Genomic DNA, 22,297 nt, shown 5'->3' on the forward strand with positions numbered 1-22,297 from the left:
ATTCCTGAGAAGTATTTAATTCAGATTACATGCCAGGAGAAAGTAAAAGAGATTTAAGAAAACCTCTGTAGCAAGAGGTGATGACAGTAGTAAATTATTCAGGAGTTACAGTTGGAGTCTGGCCATCTGAGACCAGAGAGGACCCAAGAATGACATAGCTAACTCTTCCCTTTGCTTACATTAATTTGAGACATCCTCATGATATTCTAGAAAATAAGAAACACCACTAATGTTTTCAAATAATGTCATCCTTAACCAGATCTAGGCTTAACAATGGATGTTAGAACTTAAAACATGCATATTAGAGAAAACAATACTACATTCTGTGGAAGGGAGGAAAAAAGCTTCATTCAAATCTTAAAGGAATAAAACAACTTAGAATTCTCATCTTGTGAATTAAAATATCTTATAAGACTCAAAGCTTCTCCCTACTCAGATTCCTTGATAGTTCTCATCTAGTTATTTAAACTGACACTTCCATACACAGAGCTCCTGAGCACAGTGAATTACCAGTTTCAGGTGGTTTTGAGTAAGGATCTCTGTAGCTAACATCCTCACTAGGACCACAATTGCCATCAGATTCTTGTCCACCAAGTGACACAGCTCCTATGGTTGCTATGAAACATTCACCATAAAAATGTCTATACAAAGTAAACTCTTATCTTTAATCATACTCAATTTTCTCCTGGCCCTAGTTACCAGTTCAGCAAACAAACAAACAAAAAACCCACAAATGCAGAAAGGGAGAAAAGTGCATAATTAAGGAAGCCAAAACTGTCTGTAGACCTTTCCCCACAAAACCAAAAAGCCAAACTAAACTCTTATTAACATCAGAGAATACAACTCTCTGCTTCTCCTACCAAAATAAATAAATAGAGGGGGAAAAAAAATCAAACACACACCAATCCGATGGCCTCAGCTAGAGCAGAGTGACTTTCAGAATGTCAGTTAACTAAAAGGAAACTATGTTCTTCATCACTCTCTAGTGCAACTCCAGACTAAAAATTTTCAAGTTGTTCTCACAGAAGAATATCTTGAGAACAAAATACTACTTATCATACACTTCAAAGGCTATCAGTTCTACTACCCCACACAGTGATTGATCATTAGCTTAGATGTAGCAGATAGCTGTCTTTCTGTTAGTTACAGCCCACTTTATTCACACCTGGAAAAACACTGAAGTATTCATTTGTCAAAAATCATCATGACCAGGAAAGGATAGCTGATGAATGAACACATAGAACTCATCTGTACTGTCACAGAAGCCTTGTTTTTTACTACTTAATTCCAATCAAATAAAAAAACTTTAAAATTCATCAGGATATAATTCCATCACTCAACTTCACTTGCATTAGAAGTGTTAAAAACTGAATTAAACATTTTATTCTCCTTTATGAAAAATTGTGCATGTAGATTATATCTAGATAACTGTGAACATAAAACCGTACTAATGAAAAATATGGACGTCTGGCCCAAATTGAGATGTAAGCAAATGAAACCTGTAGCAGTACCCCTTGAATTTTGCTTGCAGTTACAATTGAGGCAAATATTGCAAAAAGAATGACATTCTTACCCAGCTTCCCTTTTAGGTTTTTTGGGGGTTTTATTAGCAGTTTTTTTGTTGTTGCTTGTTGTAATGGAACCAAGATTCCAGAAATAAGGAGCAGTCTATAACACACAAATCTCTCTCTCTCTCTATATATATATATATACACATATATTTATGAAGCACTAATAGATGCTTAAAAGCTACTTTATTCCCTGATGTGGCAGCGGCACAACACTAGTACCAGCAGGTCACTTCAAGAAACCTTTAAGCCTTTCTTGGCTGTCAGTACAAATTCTCTTCCACAGTCTTTGAAAAAAACAGAGGTAAACATCTTGAAAGTACCACTGAAGCATAACCCACAAAACCAGTTTAAGGATTACTTTTTCACATGGACTAGATGCCTCAGACACTAGAACACAATTGAACAAACAGCAATGGCAGCATAGTAGCAAAGTCCTAGTTTGCTCAAATACAACAGCCAAAGACACTGAAACAAAAAAAAAGAATCTGCTTAACCTACAGAAGGTCTCAGGTACACAAGAGTCTCCAGCAAGACCCTCTTGCCTCCACTAGTAATCCTTAAATGAGGTCTGGGAAGGGATGGATCCTGGCTCCACCAGGTGCAGTCATCAGGTACATTGCATGCACCTGAGCTCCCCTGGGTTGGCCCGGCCTTCCCACCAGGTGCTCCATCACTGCTTCAAGCCATGACTGAGTATTTCCACTACAGACACTGTGTGTTTTCTTATTTTGTTTTAAATGGAACTGAAAATAATTTCGCTTCATAGATGCAAGTTTTCTGTCCTGTGCTTCTCCAAATACACTGCTACAACAAAAAGTAACAATAAAAAAATCACGTTTCACACATAGAGGATTGTAATCAAACTGAACTTACTTTAACACTGTATTGAAATAAAACAAAGCAGTCTCAAACCCATAGTAATCCTTACTTCTAGATAAATAAGGAATCTACAAATAAACACTAATTATACTCTTACTTGTTTGCCAGTTCCTTCAATCACAGTACAGTCAGTTTCCAACCTAGATGCAGCCTACGAACATATCTCCCTGATGGTGCATGTGGCAAGCACACTGACAGCTGGCTCAGAGTGTAGGTCAACAGTGATCAGGGATGCTCCAGACCACTTTAAGCGCTTGCAACTGAGGGAAGAGACAGCCTAACCTGACCAACTGAACCATCTTTGTTGGGTGCTGGTTTTCCAGTGAGTCCAGCACCCAACCCCAGCTGTTCTCTGTGAGCACTCATCATTTCCCCATGCAAGCCAGACAGGGAAACCACAGACACACCTGCAGATTGGGAGCACAAGATCTATGCGTCAAACAGCCTCTATGCAACATAACCAATCTTTTCCATATCCTTGCAAGAGGAAAAACTACTACACTCAAAGCAGAATTTACAAACAGCTCATCCAGTTAGGATTTGCACGCTACATGCAGGTGCTTTTATTTTGACCTCTAATGACTATGTGCTCAGTGGTTTTAATTTTGTTACTTCTTGTTCAATAGAAAAAAAAGCACAGGATGTTTCTTTCTTTTCCCCAGTTTTTTACTTTTATTTTCCCACATCCCATACTTCTTGTTTGCTTACAGGATTTGAGATTTTTGTGGTTAGTTGCACCATTTCTGATGCAATTATAAAAATAAACAAAAAGGGAAGCAGGAAATAATTTCATTCATCCTAGCATTCTGCAAACAGTGTAACTGTATTCAGTGGTTCTTCCTGGCAGCCCTTCCTTTATTGATATCAACACGTGTTTATAACTTGGAAATTAAAAAGGACATGATTGGGAGGCTCAGAAATTCTACACTGATCAGCTGGTGATGAGAAATCTGAATAAAGAAAACAAAATCCAGTACAATTAACACACTAGCTTTAGTGTAAGCTGTGAAAATTTCAGCACTCATTTGCAGTGTAAATTGGGGACCGTGTCAGAACTGACAAACTGACATTTTCACTCCATAGCAAGACTTAAGCAGAACTGTGCTAAGTGTAGTTTTTAGGAAATTATTGAAGATACAGAAAAGGGATAGAAAACTATGTACTTCGAAATTTCCTTTAGTACAAGTGTTTGCAATTTCTGATGAAAAAGAAGATTAAGAGGTAAGAATGTGCAAGAATATTGAACTGTAAAAATGGTTGCCTCCTCGCTTTGCAGGATCCAACAAGAAACAAGTGCTGCCTAGGTGGAAGCTTAAAGGTGAAAATAAAAAGGCTATTTTGTCAAAGCCATGCTTTAATGAAATCACATCAATTTAAAAAAAAATCCAGGTGGCTGGAGAAAGTATTCTAAAGTACAAATATCTTTGTAAACTCAACTTCACAAGAAAAGCAGTTGGTAGTGCTATGAGTTGGGATAAAAAGACTAAAAAAATGCAAAAAGAAAAGGAAAAATAAAAAAGAAAGGTAATATGGTATGCCATCAATGCTAACACCTTACCTCAAGAGCATCCCTTTGTACAAACCATAATCAAATTTCTTCTAAACCTTGTCAGGTCAGCAAATTCTCCTGCATATTCACACTGCTCAGATGCTATATCACCCTAAGTTTTTCCAAAGCAGTTAATAATTTGAACAGTATCACAAGAAATGTCCTTTCTTTTACAGCTACGCCCACAGAACATGCAAGTGCCTCCAAGTTACCAGACACCTGTGTGTCACAAAAGGGCCAGAAGAAAAAAACAATTTTTATATATGCAATTAAAGCTCCCATAAACTTTGTCATCTCATAAACTTGCATTCATTGACTTTCAGAGAGGGTGGTCAGGTACTGGAACAGGCTGCCCAGAGCTGTGGATGTGGCCCCAAGCTGACAGAGTTCAGGAAGCGTTTGGACAATGCTCTCAGACACAGGGTCTGATTTTTGGGCGGTCCTATGTGGAGCCCAGATTTGGACTCAGTGATATTTATGTGTCCCTCCCAGCTCTGGCTATACAATGATTCTATGATTTAGAGCCAGCCTTAGCATTGTTGAGAATTCTGGAATGTACTGGGAACACTTGGTCCTTCCTATCTCTTGGTCCCAGTATTTTGAGTCAGTGAGGCTCACCTTTTCTCTCATTCAGATCATGGCTTCTCTTGTATACAACCCCTCAACATCAGTCCCTGACTGAGCTCTTCATCTAATACTGTTTCCTTTCAGCTGTTGACCACAGTCCTTCCAAAACCACTTTCCAGGCTCCCTAACTCTCAGCAGTCTTTTCCTAATTTATTGCTTCTGAACCTCATGCAGTCCAAGTATTATTTCCTCACCATCAGGGTCAGACAAACCCTCTTTTGCATTGTCTGAACAAATGCAGGAGAAAATTGAGGGCACAGTGGTAATACACTGTCTGCTCACTGTTCCTGGGAGAAATAATTACAGAGGAAATCTTGCTATAGTTGCTATAGTTCTGGAAGAGACTAAGCTCAGTGCAGATGAAATATTTGGAGAATTTTGTTATCAAACCCTCAGAGCACAGGTGAGCCACTATTTGTCAACAGCCAATAACTGGGTCAAATTCTTTACAGGAGCAATAAAAGAATTACAGGAGAAAAATTAGGTTGGAAAAAAGAGAAATGAAGAAACATCAAGCTTCTTCAGAGCCACAGTGTGGGGAGGGGAAGGGAAGCACAGTGCTAACTGTGAGGAAGAAGGAATTCTGAAGGATATTTGAGGGATATTTTTAAACCAAGTCTTTCTGTTGACATTTAGTCAGGTGAGATATATATATTCAACACTATTTGCATACATGAAATCATTGTATGACCCTGGGAGCTTTCTGTGCAGTCCAGGGCAGGCAGAGTAAACGATGGAGGGAGCTTTTCCACATCATTCCCCAGCAATACTTAATCACTTATTTTCTGCATTGCTCTGCAGCTGGTCTTATCAGCTGGTTATACTCAGCTTTCCCCTAAATATATCCACACAGAGCTATATGAAACCTGGACACGTATCCAGGCTACACGTGGAAGAGAAGATCTATGACCCTACTTCAAACCTTACTTGTTGCTTGGGAAAAAGAACCAAAGATAATTTTGAGTTGAGAGACAGATCCTCAAAACTCATTATGTTCCAATGTCCACCACGTAATTAAGCTCATGGAAACCACAGTCCCAAATGTATTTCTGAACACTGCTAAAGTGGGGAGACATCACACATCAGAATACTTTTTGGGCAAATATATTTTATGTTATTTATTTTCAGGAGGTTTTCATTACCCTTCTCTTCAATCACCCTGGCATCAGCACTTTACTCTCCTGTTTGCTGTCCCTTCTTTCCCTCTCTTTCACACAAGCCACAGAAATCCCAGCATTTATATTCTGATCAGCAAATTGGAGTCATCTTTTTAAGTTAATATTTGAAGCTCATCTTCAATAGCCACTGCTTTTGGAAATAACCAAGGTGCACTACTCCCCTGACTTTTTTCTGCTCCGTTTCTCAAAAAGTGGTTGTCAATGTTGTATAGAGGATGTGGGTTTCTTATGCAGGAACAACAGAAGGTGAATAAAAAGAGTCTGAAGGCAGAAGTTTTTTAAACAGGAAAACATATCTCCACTCAAAAGTTTTTGGGGGCAGCTAGTTAAAATGATTAAAAAGCAGCATTTCAGATAATCTGAGCACTTTTTTCATTTATGAGCTATTGCAGGGCAAGTTTCTAGGGAGATTTGACAGTTAAGGGCTGAGGATTTTTAAAGAAAGTAGTTACTATTTTTGCTTTACTGAAATTATCTGACACCACATGAAAAGCTCAGAAAAGTGCAGTTTCTTTTTTAATGGCAAAAGTAGCTACAGAAGAAAATAATAAAAAACAACAATAACCAAACAAACACTATCCTAACGTAAGTTTGTGATACTTGTTAATTTTTTGAACTAAGGGAACACGTTTTGCAGCATCCCTTGCTATTGTTCATCTGAATGATAATCTAACATAATAGGTTATACATTTTTTATTATTAACAATATTTATCCTTTTGTAACAAGTTAACAAGACATTATTCTTTTACTCTGCATTTCAAAAACGCAGTGAAATGGCACAGGAAGGGACAGATTTAGCAGCAGGATTATTTTCTTTTTTACATTAATAAGCAATGTAATAATATTTTATAAAATACCCTGACTTCACTAGGAAAGCTTGGGGTCAGGAAATTGGAAAATGGCAAGAAAAAGAAAAAGATATTCCTTCCAGTGGAATTACATTTTGAAACTGCACAACTAATTGCAAATCTCTAAGTGAAAAATCAAGTTCAGATTTCTAGTCAAATGCATTACACATTTTTCAGTGTTTTAGCTGCTTGCAGTTCACAACTGTTCCCTAAAACATACATATTCACAAGTAGTTCCCTTGATTTATTTATTTTAACAACAAACAAACAAACAAAAAGATTCACATTCCTTTGCACTCTGTAATAGATACCAGGCTTTAGACTCAACCAACATAGCAATATTTCCATAGCTAGCTATATAAAGCTAAGTAAAACTCAGACGTAATTGAACTAAACTAGAGGTCCAGTTTCAAGTGCTGATGAGAAGTTTGGGTTAAAAAGTCAACAGCTGGTGAAAAAAAAAAAAAAAGTGGAAAAGGGACAAAAAGAAATTATGTGTTCTTCCCCTTTAGATTTGTAGGAAGCTACTAACAACTATGCTTGGACGCCAATACAGCTGCCAAGTATCCTCGTGCTAGGCACTCACAAAGTTCCATGAACTCACTCCCATGTAGACACAGCTCTGTTTGGAAAGATGTGCTCTGGGAAAGTATAACTGCTGATGATGTTGCTGGCATTCCTGGCATGCACACCACTGCTATTCAAGATACTCCTGTCTTCCAGGAATCCAAATAAGTGCTCTCTGCTATATTTCTGCTTGTGATGCTTGAAAAAAGTAATTACAGGCTGGCTGAAGTAACAGCAGAAATAGTACAAGTATTTAAAATGAAGATCTATAGGAGTTTTCATGATACTGAGTCTGACATTTTTTATGTGCTGGAACAGCTGTCATTTGTGAAGGAGACCGCTAAGCTCTAGACCTTGGTAGGTCTACTTTGTTGGGTTTTTTTGTTGTTGCTTTTGTTTTTTGTTTTTCTAGTTATCAGTCTCAAACATGCAGAAAGAGAGGTTTCATTTCCTACCCTGTTGCCAATAGGGAGCTTTATCAGGAGCTGAAATACAAACTGCTGGAGAGAGGATGCTATCTGCCTGTTCCTGAGTTATGCAATCTATTGAACAAAATAATCTAGAGAATAAAAATGTACTTGGAGTGGCACTGATGAGCCTTTACAATAAAAAGATGAGACAGAAAGATCATTTTCCAGTCTTCCTCAGCACAAGCTCCAGCTTTACTATTTAGTTACCTTTATTTTTCTACTGTTCCTCTCAGTGCTCTTTTTCCTTTGGATATTTGGTCCAAATAATAAAGGCACTTTCTGCTAATAAAAATAAGAGTATCTTTTGCACTTAGCAGCATGCACATAATCCCAGCAAACAATGCAACAACATGTTTCATGAACAATGTCTGCATTTCCGTTATTATGTGTTACTCTTTTCCCTGTTAGGGATTATCTGAAATTGTATCAGAGTAATTGCATTGCTTCATATTTCTTTGTCAAGATGAACTGTATTTGTTCTAGAAGCACAATCACAAGTGAAAACATCTTACTAAGTAAACCACACCCATAGCCAACCTGGTCACTTGAAACAAGTCTTATGCTCTTTCACAGTAGCAAATGCAAAGCCAAATCCAGTCCACTCAGACAAGTTTTAAAAAACTACCAACTATCTTCTCTATTAAGTGGAGCCATGTGACATTGTTTGACTCGGATCTCTCAACTAAATCTACTTCTCTTAGTAAACATCTAGTAACGTTCACAGAATCGTAGAATCAATAAGGTTGGAGAAGACCTCTAAGATCATCCAGTCCACCCATCCAGCTATCACCAATATTTTCCACTAAACCATGTCCCTCAGTATGACATCTAATAGTTTCTTGCTTTCTTCAATATTACTTCTGCTTTTGTTAGCTGGCTTTGACTCTCAGCAGCTAACAAGTCACCATCCAAGAGCCCTTCAGCAGCCCACAGGAGATCTAGAGCAAAGAGAAAGGACAGACAACTCCAGACTGCTGCCAACAGTCACCAAAATACATAATCAAAATTTTTCACCTAAATGCTTACGATTGCTATGATCCAATGATAATAGCAATTAGTTGTAAAACAATAACTTATTGCCTAGGCAAATGCTAAAGTTCTATTTATGATTCCCTCTCCCCAAAAATCAAACATCTGGGGGATGCAAGTGACACTGTCATTGAAGAAGGGTTTGGAAAAAATACAATCCATTAATAAACTACTGGTTTCATTGAAATTCCTTGGATTCTGAGGTATCAGCAGGAGGAGTGTGGTCTACAGTAAAATCATAATAAGAGGTTTAGAAAACCAGAGAATCTGCTGCAATGCTAGAAAGCTGTCATTTTCTGTAGATAGTAGCAACCTTTTTTTTCTTCTATTCAAGTACTTCTTTGAGGCATTCATTCTAAAGGACATAATATTTATAGATTTCATTCATATTTATAAATCCCTTCTACAAATTATTTCTGTTGTTTTATGAATTTATAAGGTTATGTCCTGGTCCACAGAGAATTTCTGTAGTGTTTGACTGAAACTCATGGCAATTCTCTGGAGATGCTCATAAACTGCATTTTTAGACTCTTGAGGATTTCAGATATCAAGTTGTAGGATAAACATATGCCCTCAAGTTGGAAGGAATGCCTTCACATTCAAAAGGTTACTTAGATATGAAAAGATCACGTTCTGAACACAAAAGCAGCTGATGACACATCATAATGTAAAGAGTAAGGGAAAACACATCCGATTGTTAGGCTTGTTGCTGTTTTCCTGGGAGATCCACAATCCCAAAGGCTTTTCATGACAGCTGCATTTTTCTAACACATCACAAGCCCTTTGAACTGCCAGGAAAATGGCTCACAGAAGCAAGACAATGCCGAAATGCAACAGCAGTAATATACACACACAGTCCAGGAATCCTAAGAATAAAAGCTCAAAATTTTATCTCTTGTCAGAAGGCTTTCTGATGAAAAGCTCAGTTGCTCCAAACCTTAAATACTTGTCAGAAGACTTTTCCCTAGATTTTATCATGTTATCTGTCACAAAACCTGAAATACATATTTAGAGTTGCTGGGCGTGACCTGATTCTGACTACTCTGGTTTGAAGAAATGACCTGAAATATTAATTTTCAAATGTATTTCCTATTTGGTTATCTTGTCTCCTGAGGACTGTGGATCGCTGGATCCATTTGCAGATGGCCCTCTCTCCACACAGGACTCATACATGTTTTGGTAGAATCAGTTCAATAAATTAAATCAGGAAATATTTTGATTTAAGACCTTAAAAGTTTTATTTAGAAATGAAATAAAATGTGAAACAAAATATTCCACTGCTTTAAAATTATGTTTTGAATTAATTAAGCCCCTGAACATTTTTCATACTTATTTATTCCTATCCACAACTGAAAACATCAAGCACTTTCTACAGGACCATGGACACTTACAATGACATGCTCTAATTAAAATATCCTAAAGAGTACGGAACAAGTAATCTAGAAATAAACCATAGTGAACTGAAAAATGTATTGCCAGTTTTAATAAATATGCAGTTTTAAAATAGAAAATAAATTTACATCAAGCTTCCTGCTGTCAGAAGAGGGTTATGAGATTGATTGTAAAGATATCCTTTCAAGGCTTTTGCTTTCCTTCATTATAATTGGATAAAATTACATTTTTCAATATTTAAAATCAGTGGGTTTGCTGGTAACCTCAGTAAGGTCAGAGATTTACTCTCTGCTGTCACTAAACTGCGCTTCAGTTACTCTGGATGTGAAAAATGTTATACCTGCATGCAAAATTTATACATACATATATGCATATATATAAACAAACACACAAAACCACAGCAGTTATACATTTGTATATAAAGAAGAAACAAAAGTTCATAGAAAGAACACACATTTCATCAGAATACGCATATAAATTGTACATGTATAATAATTACAACAACATGACAATCCTTGCATATTATTCTAGCCATGTAGGTCTTAGGCTTTCTCATCTGATTTCTCCCTCAAACTTCCAGTCTCCTTTGTGGACGCCCATCCTATGACTTGGGAGCTACACTGCATCTTTGAAATGTTTACAATGTGCACTATATTTTAGTCATGGGGAAGAAACTGATAGGGCAAGAGCTGCTCCTGCTCACACCTGCCCAGAGGGACATTAGCTCTTAAATGCAGAAAGGATGCAGAAAACTCACTGGGTTTGTGATCATGGACAAATCACCCTAAAGCTTTAGACCTTCCTGAATGCAGCAGAAGCCTCAAAGTAAGCTCTTGAATGTGAATCTGCCCACCAACACAGTGCTCATAACTGAACTGAATTCTTACCATGTTGTCATCTTATTCAAAACTTAGAGAAAACAACACAGAATCGGATTATACAGACTTGAAATTCCATACATCTCAGTCAAGGTTTAATGCACATGTGCTTTAAATCACGCCCTATTTAACACTTATGATTACACAGTTGACCAAATTCCCCCCAGAAAATGTTTCCACAGCCTCTTCTAATCACTTCACAGAAATCTACAACAACATTTGTCTTCTATTGCAGAGCTATTCCCTCAGCTAGGGATCCTTAAAGACAGCTCTCACTTCTGACCCTGAAGCTAAAAAGTAACTCTACTTAAAATAAATACATAAATATGATTTTGAAGATATACCATTGACAAACATAAGCACACATTGGAAATCAAAAGAGATTCAGCTCATTTACTATAAAAAGGTAATAAGCTGTGTCCTACCTATGGTGGTAATAACAGTGCCAGCAAAGAAGAAGGAACTTCCCAAGTCCCAGTGACTGATCTGAGTAGATGTGTTTCCTAAAGGTATGATTCCTGCATTTATTGCTGCCACTACTTGCTGCAAGTTTAAAAAGATTTTTGTCAATATTCATGAAACATTGATATTAATATACATTACATCAAGATAAGTAATTTTTTTAACCCAAGCAATAAACCACAAAAAGATGAGTGTTGGGTTGCTCAAGTTTTGTCCTTCTGTCAGGCCAGGATTTATTGCTCAGAATATACTTGAGCATGTCAGTGAGATGCAGAGCTGTGAGCTCTACACTGCTAAGGCAAAATGAACACAGAATCCACAAAGTCTATAGGAGCCACGTTAACTGGGTAACAAATACAATTATTTTTACTGCTGTAACTATTTGATAAAGAAAATGTGCATTAGACAAAGATTTACAATTACATTTCCCAAAATATTCTTCTATTGGGTTAGACAAGTAAATGTATTTTTTAAAACACAATCATTTTAAAACTCCAAGAAAAAAATTTTCGTACACTATTTTGGATCAAATGAACTTCAAATAATTAAAACATTTCTTTAAAATAAATAATGCAGTGATTAAAGGTGTATAATTTCAGCTATGGTCATAAAATCTCCTCCATATCAATAGCAAATCCAAGGTCAAATACCAAATGTGTATATCTCTAAGCATATACAACTACATAATTCATAAATACTGTTCTTGAAAAAATAGTTCCAGCAGCTGAAATGAGCAAGTATGACATTTATGACATTTTCAGAGTCTTGAAAAATATGAAGCATTTTCTGTACTGGCAGTGTCACCTACTGTACATTGTTATCATAAAAGAGGATTCCCAGGCAGTTTTATCTCCATTGCAGGTATATACCAGCAATTGAGTTAAACACCACATGTCAAGCAGAAGTATTTTTAAACTTGCAATAAATATTTAAAAGAGGATTTCTTTCATAATCATGATCATTATAATAATAATTGGTGTTTAACAAAAGAACATCACAGGAAGCAATTTTGCAAAGCTAAAATGAACATTTTCACTAACAAATAGCTTCATCTTGGTGAGTTGTTAAAAAATGACTTCACAGATAAAGACATTCAGCAACAGGGTAAACCAGAATGGTTTTCTGGGTGGGCAGAAGCCCCACTGTTTTTGTTTCTGAAACTACTCTAAGCGAAGCCCTCCAAAATTGTTTGACTATTTCAGAGGAAGATTGTTTTGCAGAATAATTTTTTCAATCACAAAATAGATCAATAATTTGCCAATGAAATTATTTTTGTCTCTCAACAGTACATGTGCAAGTCAGTGGATAGACATTACAAAACATCAATGCTGGGATCTCCAACCCATCGATTTTCCATGACTAGCTCTCAACCAAAATCTGCTGCTACCAGTGCGCCATTGCCAAAGCTCAGATGCACAAAGAAGCCATTTCTGAAAACACCAGGATCCCACCACCATTTTTAGCACATGGGACTGTCAGTAGAAAGCCCACTGGGGTAACCGGACAGAGAATTTGCATTGTTTTACCTTCAATATCTTCAACTTTTCATTTTAAAATGCTTTAAAAATACCAGAAAGCAAGACATCCAAGATGTAGAATATTCGGTCCTACTGAAGAAGAAAAAGATGGAGAGAGGCAAGGGGCAGAGAATTTAATTTTCCTTTGAGTCTGAGGAACAATGCTTCTTCAGCATTCACACGTTACATACGACTTGGCAACTATGAGTACTGACAAGTGCTTACATTAGTTTAGAAAGAGACATATCAGATTAAGCCCCATATGGAAACCAGCCCGTATATTGATTTTGGAATTCACACAATACAGATATTCCTTTGACTTACATACCCTAGTGTGCTGCATTATGAAGCCTTCTGAATACATTTTGAGCAGTGTTTCATTTTAGAGAAGAATTTTCATCATAAATCCTTGTATCTGCAAGTGGGAACATGCTCTCCTGAGAAGACATCATACGGTAAAGTGCCGGATCAGTATAATTTTATAGGACTGTTCATGTTTTATTACAGTTTAGCATACTGTATAAATGCCCTATACAGAGCAAAGCACCTGCTTAGGCAGCCTTAGAACAATTTTTAAAAAAAAAAAAGTTTTTTTTACAGGACTATGTATCATCATGAAGTTTTGAAGCCAAATGACATCAAGGTCTTTTCTGTGAAAGGTGAGTTCATCAAAGCCACTCAAAGATCCATTATAACTATGCATTTCCTAACTGCAGTATACTACAACTACAGCATTCCAGGGAAAAAAGAAACAGCTTAACCCAAAACTGCTCTGTTGGGTTAGTCCTGATGAAACATAACAGATGGCTACAAAAGACAATTAGCCATTATTATGTCTCTTATTTCAGCCAACAGCTAATGAGGAAAAGAATGTAGAGTCAGAGTAAGCAGTAAAAGTGATGCTTTCACAGCTTCTGATTAGCACTTTTAAGGACTTCAAGTGGGAGGCTGCATGGTGTTAAGATTGTTTGGGGTGGATCTTTTTACCATTAATTTCACTACTTTTGGAGTCTGCATGCATTCTGGGAGCCAAGATGCACTGTGCCAATGAGTTCAGCAATTTACTCCTAGATCGTTTTTTTTAAAAAAGCTCTTCTTTTTTGAGATTATTATGTGCTTTGACATAATTTTATTCAGTTCTTACATTACGTTTCTTATTTGTCCAGTCAGATAAATTTTTTATCCTACAGACCTATCATCTGCCTCTTTTCCAAGTTAAAAACTGTTTCTAATTAAACAATTTTTTACCTATGTAAATGAACCCACCGAATATTATATCAGTATTTCTTTATTACCAGCATTTCTCATCAAACTTCTCTGTACCTTACTGATATAACTTAAATGCACTGTTTCAAACACAGTTTTAGTCTGGAAGGGCCAGATGATGCCTTCTTCATCATCTGGTTGTTAAGTTTCTAAACACACACACTATTAAGCTTTCTCCTCTGCAGTTCCTATGTTTGAGAGAAACCAGCCTTAAATATTAACAGTTACTTCATTACATTTCTTCACAGTCATCCGTAAGTCATCCTTACTAAGGATGCAGGTTTGCAAGGTTGCAGGTTTACTGTGATCAACAGCACTATCTCATAAATTCTTTGGCTTGGAGGCCATCTTTCCATCTTAATTTGGTCAGTTCCAGTGAACAGGTCATCATCTAAGACTACTCTTAAGCATAATGTTAAAAGGAAATAGTCTATAATACAATCCATATTGTATATCGGCATGTCAGGGCACAATTCACAGGGCAGTATCTCCTTTATGACTATGTAACATAGCTGGCACAAACATAGCTGGACTATTGGATATCAACATTTCGTTAGCCTGGAACAAAAACTTAGCCTCACACAGTTGTTTTCTGCTAAATTCACTGAGGGCCAGGATCTTATTCTCCATCCTTGAAAAGCATCCTGTTACTCGTAATCAGTACTTCTAGATCCCATTTTCCCTGACACTTTATTATTGATCTCTGGTTTTCTCTCCTCACTGTTGCCTTATTGCTAGGGCAAACACAGCCATTTCATTTGTCAGAAGTTTGGCACAACTTTCCCCCCTTTACAACTATTTTTTTACTGTCATTTTAACTCCTTGGAATATCTTAACATATACAGCAGCATCATTAACTCCACGTTTTCAATCCTGAAACAGTCAGAACAGTCACAATCATGAAAACTGTATAATCTTTACATTTATATCAGGTTGTAGCCAATGCATGATCTTAAGAGGGGAATTTCTTGGCATTTAAAAAAATACTTTACTGCAGTACAGTTCAGCGACAGCCTTGGAGACGATTTTTCTAGTTTTTCATATTATTATCCCCTGTGCAAACTAAATGATGACTTAAACCTCACTTTTACTTCAGCACTACCAAACCACTTAGCTTTAGCAGAGGAATATGGACAAAGATACATATGCCTTGCATTCACCCTGCGCTCTTTTGCTTGAAATTGGAGCATTGGGAAAATGAGAGCAACAACATAGAATTTGATTTTAATTCAATGCCAGTTTCCCATATAATTTAGAAACACTTTTTGGTAAATACATTGTGCAGCTTTGTGTTATCACATAATGATTTATTCAAGTAGAAAGATGTCCATTGAGGCCACACTGACCTACCCTTGCTGTTTATCACATAAATCAGGCTTTCAAAAAGGAGCTACTGAGGGGGAAGGGGGAGGAAGAAGAAGACAATTCTCCTAGGTCAGGGATTTCAACCTCTGCTCCTCTGACCCCACGAGGAGTCAATGGAGATGAGAGACAAAATCAAGCCTGCTGGTGATGGAGCTACATCCACTGAACTGGACTCCTCAGTAAAACAAATACAGAGATGTTTACGAAATGAGGACAGCCCCTGGTAGTCAACCGCAGAAACAAGCATATCTCAAATCAGCTGCCCTAATTCTTTTTCATCTTCTTGTCCTCCATCAGGAGCTGAATATATGTTTTTTGTACCAGACTGCAGTCACTTCACTTTTCTGAAATGATGCAACAAAACAGTTCATTACCCTCAGACTTTCTATCAAAAAATTAAAATAGGTTCACCGCAAAGTATGCTGCTGATAAAAAAAGCAGAGCATGCACTCTTCTGTTACCCAAGTCATCAGGAGTTGGCTTGCACTTCCTGGGAATCATTTAGCAAGCAGTGTCAAAAAAGTCAAACAAGCCTCAAAGATTTTGGAAACTCAGTTCTCCTCCTGGATTTCTTCCTTTGTTGTCCTACATTTTGACAAATACACAGGGTCCCTCTCTCTTCACTGTAGCCATACACCTCATGCTGTCCAGCTACTACCCAGGAGCCTTTGCACTTTACCTTTGGACAGGAGGATGGAAATCCCAGTTCTTTATTCAGAGGCAAATGACTCTCCACTCTCTCAAACCACATGCTTCTGAGCCCTACTGTTGAAAGAAACTGGAACAGTGTTTGTATTGTAACTCTATGACCGCATGTATTCTTTTTAGTCTGTCAAACTTAACAATTGTGATCTGCACTGGAGTGCTCAGCATGTCAAAAAGCTCTTTTCACCCTATGTTCATTATCTACTCAAGCTAAAAATACACAGAAAGATATTGAAAAACATTTATATTTCTAAATATGTAGAACAAACAGAATACATATATAAATGTTGTGTGTGTGTACACATTTATATATACACATATGTATATGTACACATTTTGAGATGAGGATCTAGCTTTATTTCTTGAGATTAAAGACAGGAAGAATTATTCAGACAGCTGCTCAGGAAAATTGACTTACTAGTGAGTCATAGCTGCCACCCTCTCTAAGACAAAAGCTGTCATTCAGATGCACTCAAGCTAGCTAGTTTCTGGGTCCTGGAAAGCTGTTCCTCTGAACTAAATATATCATTCAAGAGCCCAAACCCCAAACCACCCTGCTTGAACAGAGAATCGACAAGCATGGTTAGAATCTATTTATTATTCTTCCAGAAATCTGCACTGCTCTTAAGTTCATGAGGGGTAAAGAGCACATGCTTAAAAAATTCCCATAGGTTTAATGAGCACAAAGGAAATATCTACAGAAGAGGGATCTATCCTACCAGTATGCTGAAATGGGAATGGTCCTACAGCAACAGAAAGTTTGGCAAAAATTCTCCCCTCCATGAACTGAGAGAATCATAGGATCATAGAATCACCAAGGTTGGAAAAGACCTCCAAGATCATCCAGTCCAACCATTCACCTACCAACATTTCCCCAGTAAACCATGTCCCTCAGTACAGACAGCAGTTAGTGGAAGAGATCCAGCTGTAAGAGGACAGCAGGAACTGGAGCAACCCAGAGCAGGACATACCCTGGGGGCTCCAAAGCCTACCTGTTTTTTGGTAATGACACCCAACCACAGCAGGTGGATATTTGTGCAGAACAGGCCTGGGTAAGGTCTTTAATAAATGTTCCTCTACAGCATCATGACTTGGGGACAGCTTGGGGGCCATAGTAGTAAAGAGACAATATTTCCTGAATATTTTCTCTGATGAGAGAAAAGCAGGCAGGATCCCCTGGGGTGAATGCTGACTAGCAGGGACAGCAGAAGGAAAGGAGTGGCAGAATCCCTCTTCACCAGCTAGGACTATCTCTGTACTCAAAGAATACAATACATAAGATCAAGTGCTTTGAAAAGCAGACTCCTTACTGAGGACTGACACATCCATAGGGTAACAATACAAACTACATTCCCTGCACCTCATGCTTTAATTGCTTTAAAAGTCATTAATTTCATGTTGCTTCATCAATACCATTAGCAGGCAGCTCTGGAACAGGTATTTGCAATTTGACATAAGTTTAATGTTCTAATTGCAGCAGCATGGCTTTGTACATTAGAAAAAAAAAAAAAACTCCAAAAAACTGATGAAATGGTATTTTGGATCCCCAGTTAAATAAAATTCACTGCAACATCAATTTCTTTTATGCTAGTCTGTCAATCTTTCCAAAGCTCTAAGGCTTATGAAGGATAAGCACCTGATGCTTTGCAGGCCAGGATCCAGAACTAAACGGGATGGTTCCTGCTCCCTTTTGGAAAGACTGGAAGAAAGGAATTGCAAAAGAGAGAGACTACAAATATTTAAGGTTTGAGCTGGTACGTGCCAGACTCCCTCCAAAAGTTCCTGCTCAGAGACCCACAGGCTGCAGCCCACAAGACTGAGAATGTCTGTCAACACTGTGACTCAAAGAAGGAATAAAATTTCATTCAAGCTTAATAGGCTTAGCTAATAGATTTAAAATTTGTATAAATAAATGTCAGATTTAGCTGAAAACAAAATCTTTGCATATCTTTGACTTGTTACCTCTGAAAAACCATACGGGTAGCTCAAAAAGCTTCTAGTCTCTGGGAGAGAAAGAAGGATTTACATTTCTTTAAGAGTTTTCTACACGATCTGAGAGGTTGTGGCTCAAGGAGCTTAGCTGGCTGAAATAAAACAACACACTTCTGAGGATGCAGCTGTATTAGTTTCTTGAGGCTAAAATGCAAGTTGTAAAATACCCTATGAAAAAGATACAGTATCAGCTACTGGTGGAGGTGTGCTATAGAGAAAAATATATTGAAGCTTCTCCAAACTACAAAAATGAAGTCACGGAAAAAAAACATATTTTGAAGTACAACATTTTTAACAATAAATTAATCATGTCACAAGCCATGATGACATTTTGAAGATGAAAGAAACACAGCTTGCGTGTCATTCATAACTGTTGGGCTTTCCTCCAGAGAGATAAAGAAAAAAAATTATTTCCTCCAGAGAGATAAAGAGAAAAGACATTTTAGTCTCACTCACGGCCTACAAGATGAATGGAAAGTAAAGAGAGAATTTAGCACATCCAAACACAGAATGGGAGTAGTCAAGAAACACGACTGTGTGGACCCTAGCCCCAGGAGCTTTTTTCTCATATTAACCACAAAGCCTGGGCAAAACCCAGAGAGATCAACTTGTGGGATTAGAGGCCAATACAGATAATCCTGGCAGCTCATTAATTCTTTTATTTCTTCAAAAAATCTAAGAACATTTTTGTGAGCATTCAGTTTTCAGAATAAGATACATACTCCAAAAGGGATTATATTCAAACACTACTGTCCTCTACTGCTGGGGCAGTTTGATGCAGAATTCTGAAAACCTGCTCAGATTTTGAAAGAAAGGCTTTATAAAACAGAAGCTACCACAAGCAGCACTTGGAACACACTAACAGATCATGCTGTTTATTATGATGTTATTTTTTCAACTTGTTAGGGTTTTCAGAATAAACATATTTGAAAGATGTTCCCTTCTAAAAGAACCAGAAATTGGTTATGTTCTGTCATTAGCTTTAGTTTCAAAATATCTTTAATTGTCTTTAATAAAGTTTGAGAAGTAACTAAGATACCTAAAATATTTCACACCAGCTTCTTAAGACACTTTAGATACTTAAAATAATTTAACTGAAATTTCTCTAATTTGTGTTTGTTTTTTTTTCTTATGGCAATACAAAACACAACCATATACTTGTGGAATAAGTGCTTTTTTTTTTTCATTTGGGTTTATGAAGGGCAACAGTAAACCAGGTAGCTGCTGAGTAATACATAATTAGCTGTCATTCACATAAGAAGCTCTTTTCTTGTTTTTCAATCAGTTTTCTCTGTGGCTGGAGGACAAATACTCACCTCTCATTGCCAGGACAGCCTGCAATACACTACACTAGTCACACCCTTACCTCCTAAGAAAAAAAACGATTTCCAGGGGGGCAGCAAATTCAGAGGGGGAATGAGATGTATGAACCAGCAGGAATGGCAGTTTTACAGAGCTGTTGGATACCACCTACAGTCCAGCTCACCTGTCCCCAGAGATCAGCTCTTAGCCCCTAGGCACATCGTGAATTCAGCAGGTATACGCACATACAGTGGCTGCTGTGCACAGGTGCATGAACACAGCAGGAGATTCTTCTAGGTATCTGACAGTACTTTGTGCATCTGAGTTTGGAAATGGCTCCAACATTTTCAAAAGTTTAGCAGCAAGTTTATCAGAGGGAACAGTCCACACATTAAAACAGAACTGAAACCAGAATAAAATAAAGATATTACTGTTCAAATTAGAGATGATTCTTCTTCATTCTGATTCCTACTGTTCCTTGGATTACTCCCAGGTTTCTATCAGCTTCTAACAACAAAATATTGCTGATGAGAAGAAAAAAAAAAAACCTGTTCCAACAGAGATGTAAATACTCAGTTTTATTCTGTCACCTGCACACCATGTCAGGACCAAGTAGAGAGCAGGCACAGATAGAGAAATTGAAAAAACATCCACAAAATTGATGAGAGTTCATCCAGAAGAAGGAATAGTAGCAAAGTCTCTGGTCACATCCTCTTTCACAGCTTTATAATGTGTGAGATATGACATATAACCTTCAAAAAAACAGTGCTTCCTCATCTGTTAATAACTGAGACCCCTTCAAGACCTTCCAGCTGAAATTTGAAAAACCCACATTTGACACACAGCTTGCTGGTCTGTTGGTGAGAATCAGACTCACCCAGACAATGTTTGTGTGTCCACAAGATTCCACCATGGGATATTTCTTTAGCTATACATTGTAGGTACAGTACCAAATAACACTGTGCACTACCAAGCTGCTCACAGCACACAGTGATCCACTTAATACTGTTGTTAATATTGGCTTCAGGCCAAAGCAAAAGGCATTGAAATTACCTGAAAAAAAAAAATGGCCTCTTGGGTGTACAGATATCCTCAACCTGGCCTGTGCACATTTTAAGGTCAGTACTAAATGGAAGTGTTCAAGAAATAACAAAAAATAAAGATGTTTTGGAAATCAGGTCTCAGGGTCACACATAGCTGTTGTTCATTTCAGGTGTATTCTATTACAGTGAGGCAGCAAGGAACGGAAGCAGTTTGCACTGAGAGAGATTTGCAGCACCAGACCGTGGAAATCAGAGAAGGAGAAGGTCACGAGGACCACTTCTTTGGCAACAGATGCACAAAGATGCTGGACTCGGCTGACCTCTCAAAAGTTAAAAGGAAATTCCAGGTCACTGTGAGGCAATTGAAGTTGCTTGCTTTTTCTGAGCTGCATACCAGCTCGCCACTGCCCTATGTTTCGTAGACATATCAATAATAGAAAAGTATAATTCCTATTGAGTACACCTAGAGGAGCCACACAATCAGTGTGAAAAGACATCATTTCAGGAAATCAAAACCTATGCAGTAAAGCTCTGTGTGCTGGGATATACGCAATATATTGCTGAGGCAGGAAGGATTTGGGTGACTGGTTAAAAAAAAAAAAAGGATGGAGAACACACGAAGTGGAAACTCCCTGTCCCCCATGCATTTCTGAAAGCTCACAACTCTGTGTACTGTAATCAGCTTCGGGACGAAGGGAAGATGATGGAAATGAGATAGACCCAGTGTGTTAGTGAACTGCATTTCCATCCCACTCGCACAAATGTTTTTGGCTGAATTCGTTCTCTCAAAGCATCCTTCCTAACTTGCTCACCTGGATAAGCCACCACACACTGTACCGTCAATTAGGAGCCTTGGGATGGTCAATTGGGTTAAATGTCAGTTCCAAAATTGTGAGGACTGAAAAAGGCTTTTATGATAAGCAGCTTGACCAACAACTAGCACAAACCAATTTCTGAATTCCCAGAATGTTAAGTTTGGAAGGAAAAGTTTACAGTGAATTTCATTGTAGTTTGACTTCAGGTAAATACTTGATTAAAGAAGACATTATAATCTGTAAGCTTTGTAATTTTCTTCACATACACTAAGCATTCCAGATTCTTACTACAGTAGTGCATATTCATTTTCAGGTTTGTAACTTTCAGTGATTCCTTAGATATCACTTATTTTTCCTCACATACATTATTTATTTTTAATCATGCAGACATCCAATGTAAACTGAAGAATCACTGTATTATCCCACACTAACAGTCAGGCATTAGCCCAGAGAAATAGAATGCTTTACAGCAATTTAGCTTCTGTGACAAAATGGGAAGAAATCTGACCCCTTATGGTCATGGTAGCTGCCTTGGCTGGGAAAAATTGATTTGAGATGCTGCTTTAGCACAGATTTCCTATTTTGTTTTGGGTAAACCAAACACCAGCACCTTCCTACCTCCATGCCCTGGTTTTTATATTGCTGAGGAGGGGTCTGACCAGCAGAATGGAACAAGGAGAAATGAAGTTTTTCATTTACCCCATCAATGAGCACAGAAAATTCTTCCCAAAAGTACTACCTCACATCCACATGTGGGAGGCTGTCCCCCCCACTGGGCCTCAAAGGCTTCTGTTTTTCCTGGCCATGGAAGATCACTAGCAAAGAAGGGAACCAATTCTGT

General features: G+C 37.7%; 1 protein-coding gene across 2 annotated transcripts in view; it reads right to left on the reverse strand.

The window, feature by feature from the left end:
• KCNK2 (potassium two pore domain channel subfamily K member 2) overlaps window positions 1–22,297 on the reverse strand; it is a 73,827-nt gene that overhangs the window by 46,599 nt on the left and 4,931 nt on the right. For both annotated transcript variants that reach the window (XM_065736169.1, XM_065736161.1), the window contains exon 3: window positions 11,415–11,532. In XM_065736169.1, coding sequence (XP_065592241.1) covers window positions 11,415–11,532 — 118 coding nt within the window. The remainder of the gene's footprint in view (window positions 1–11,414; window positions 11,533–22,297) is intronic.

The sequence above is a fragment of the Cyrtonyx montezumae genome, unplaced genomic scaffold, assembly GCF_038088225.1.
Source record: "Cyrtonyx montezumae isolate F1298 unplaced genomic scaffold, pur_monq_1.0 scaffold_0, whole genome shotgun sequence".
Taxonomy (NCBI): Eukaryota; Metazoa; Chordata; class Aves; order Galliformes; family Odontophoridae; genus Cyrtonyx; species Cyrtonyx montezumae.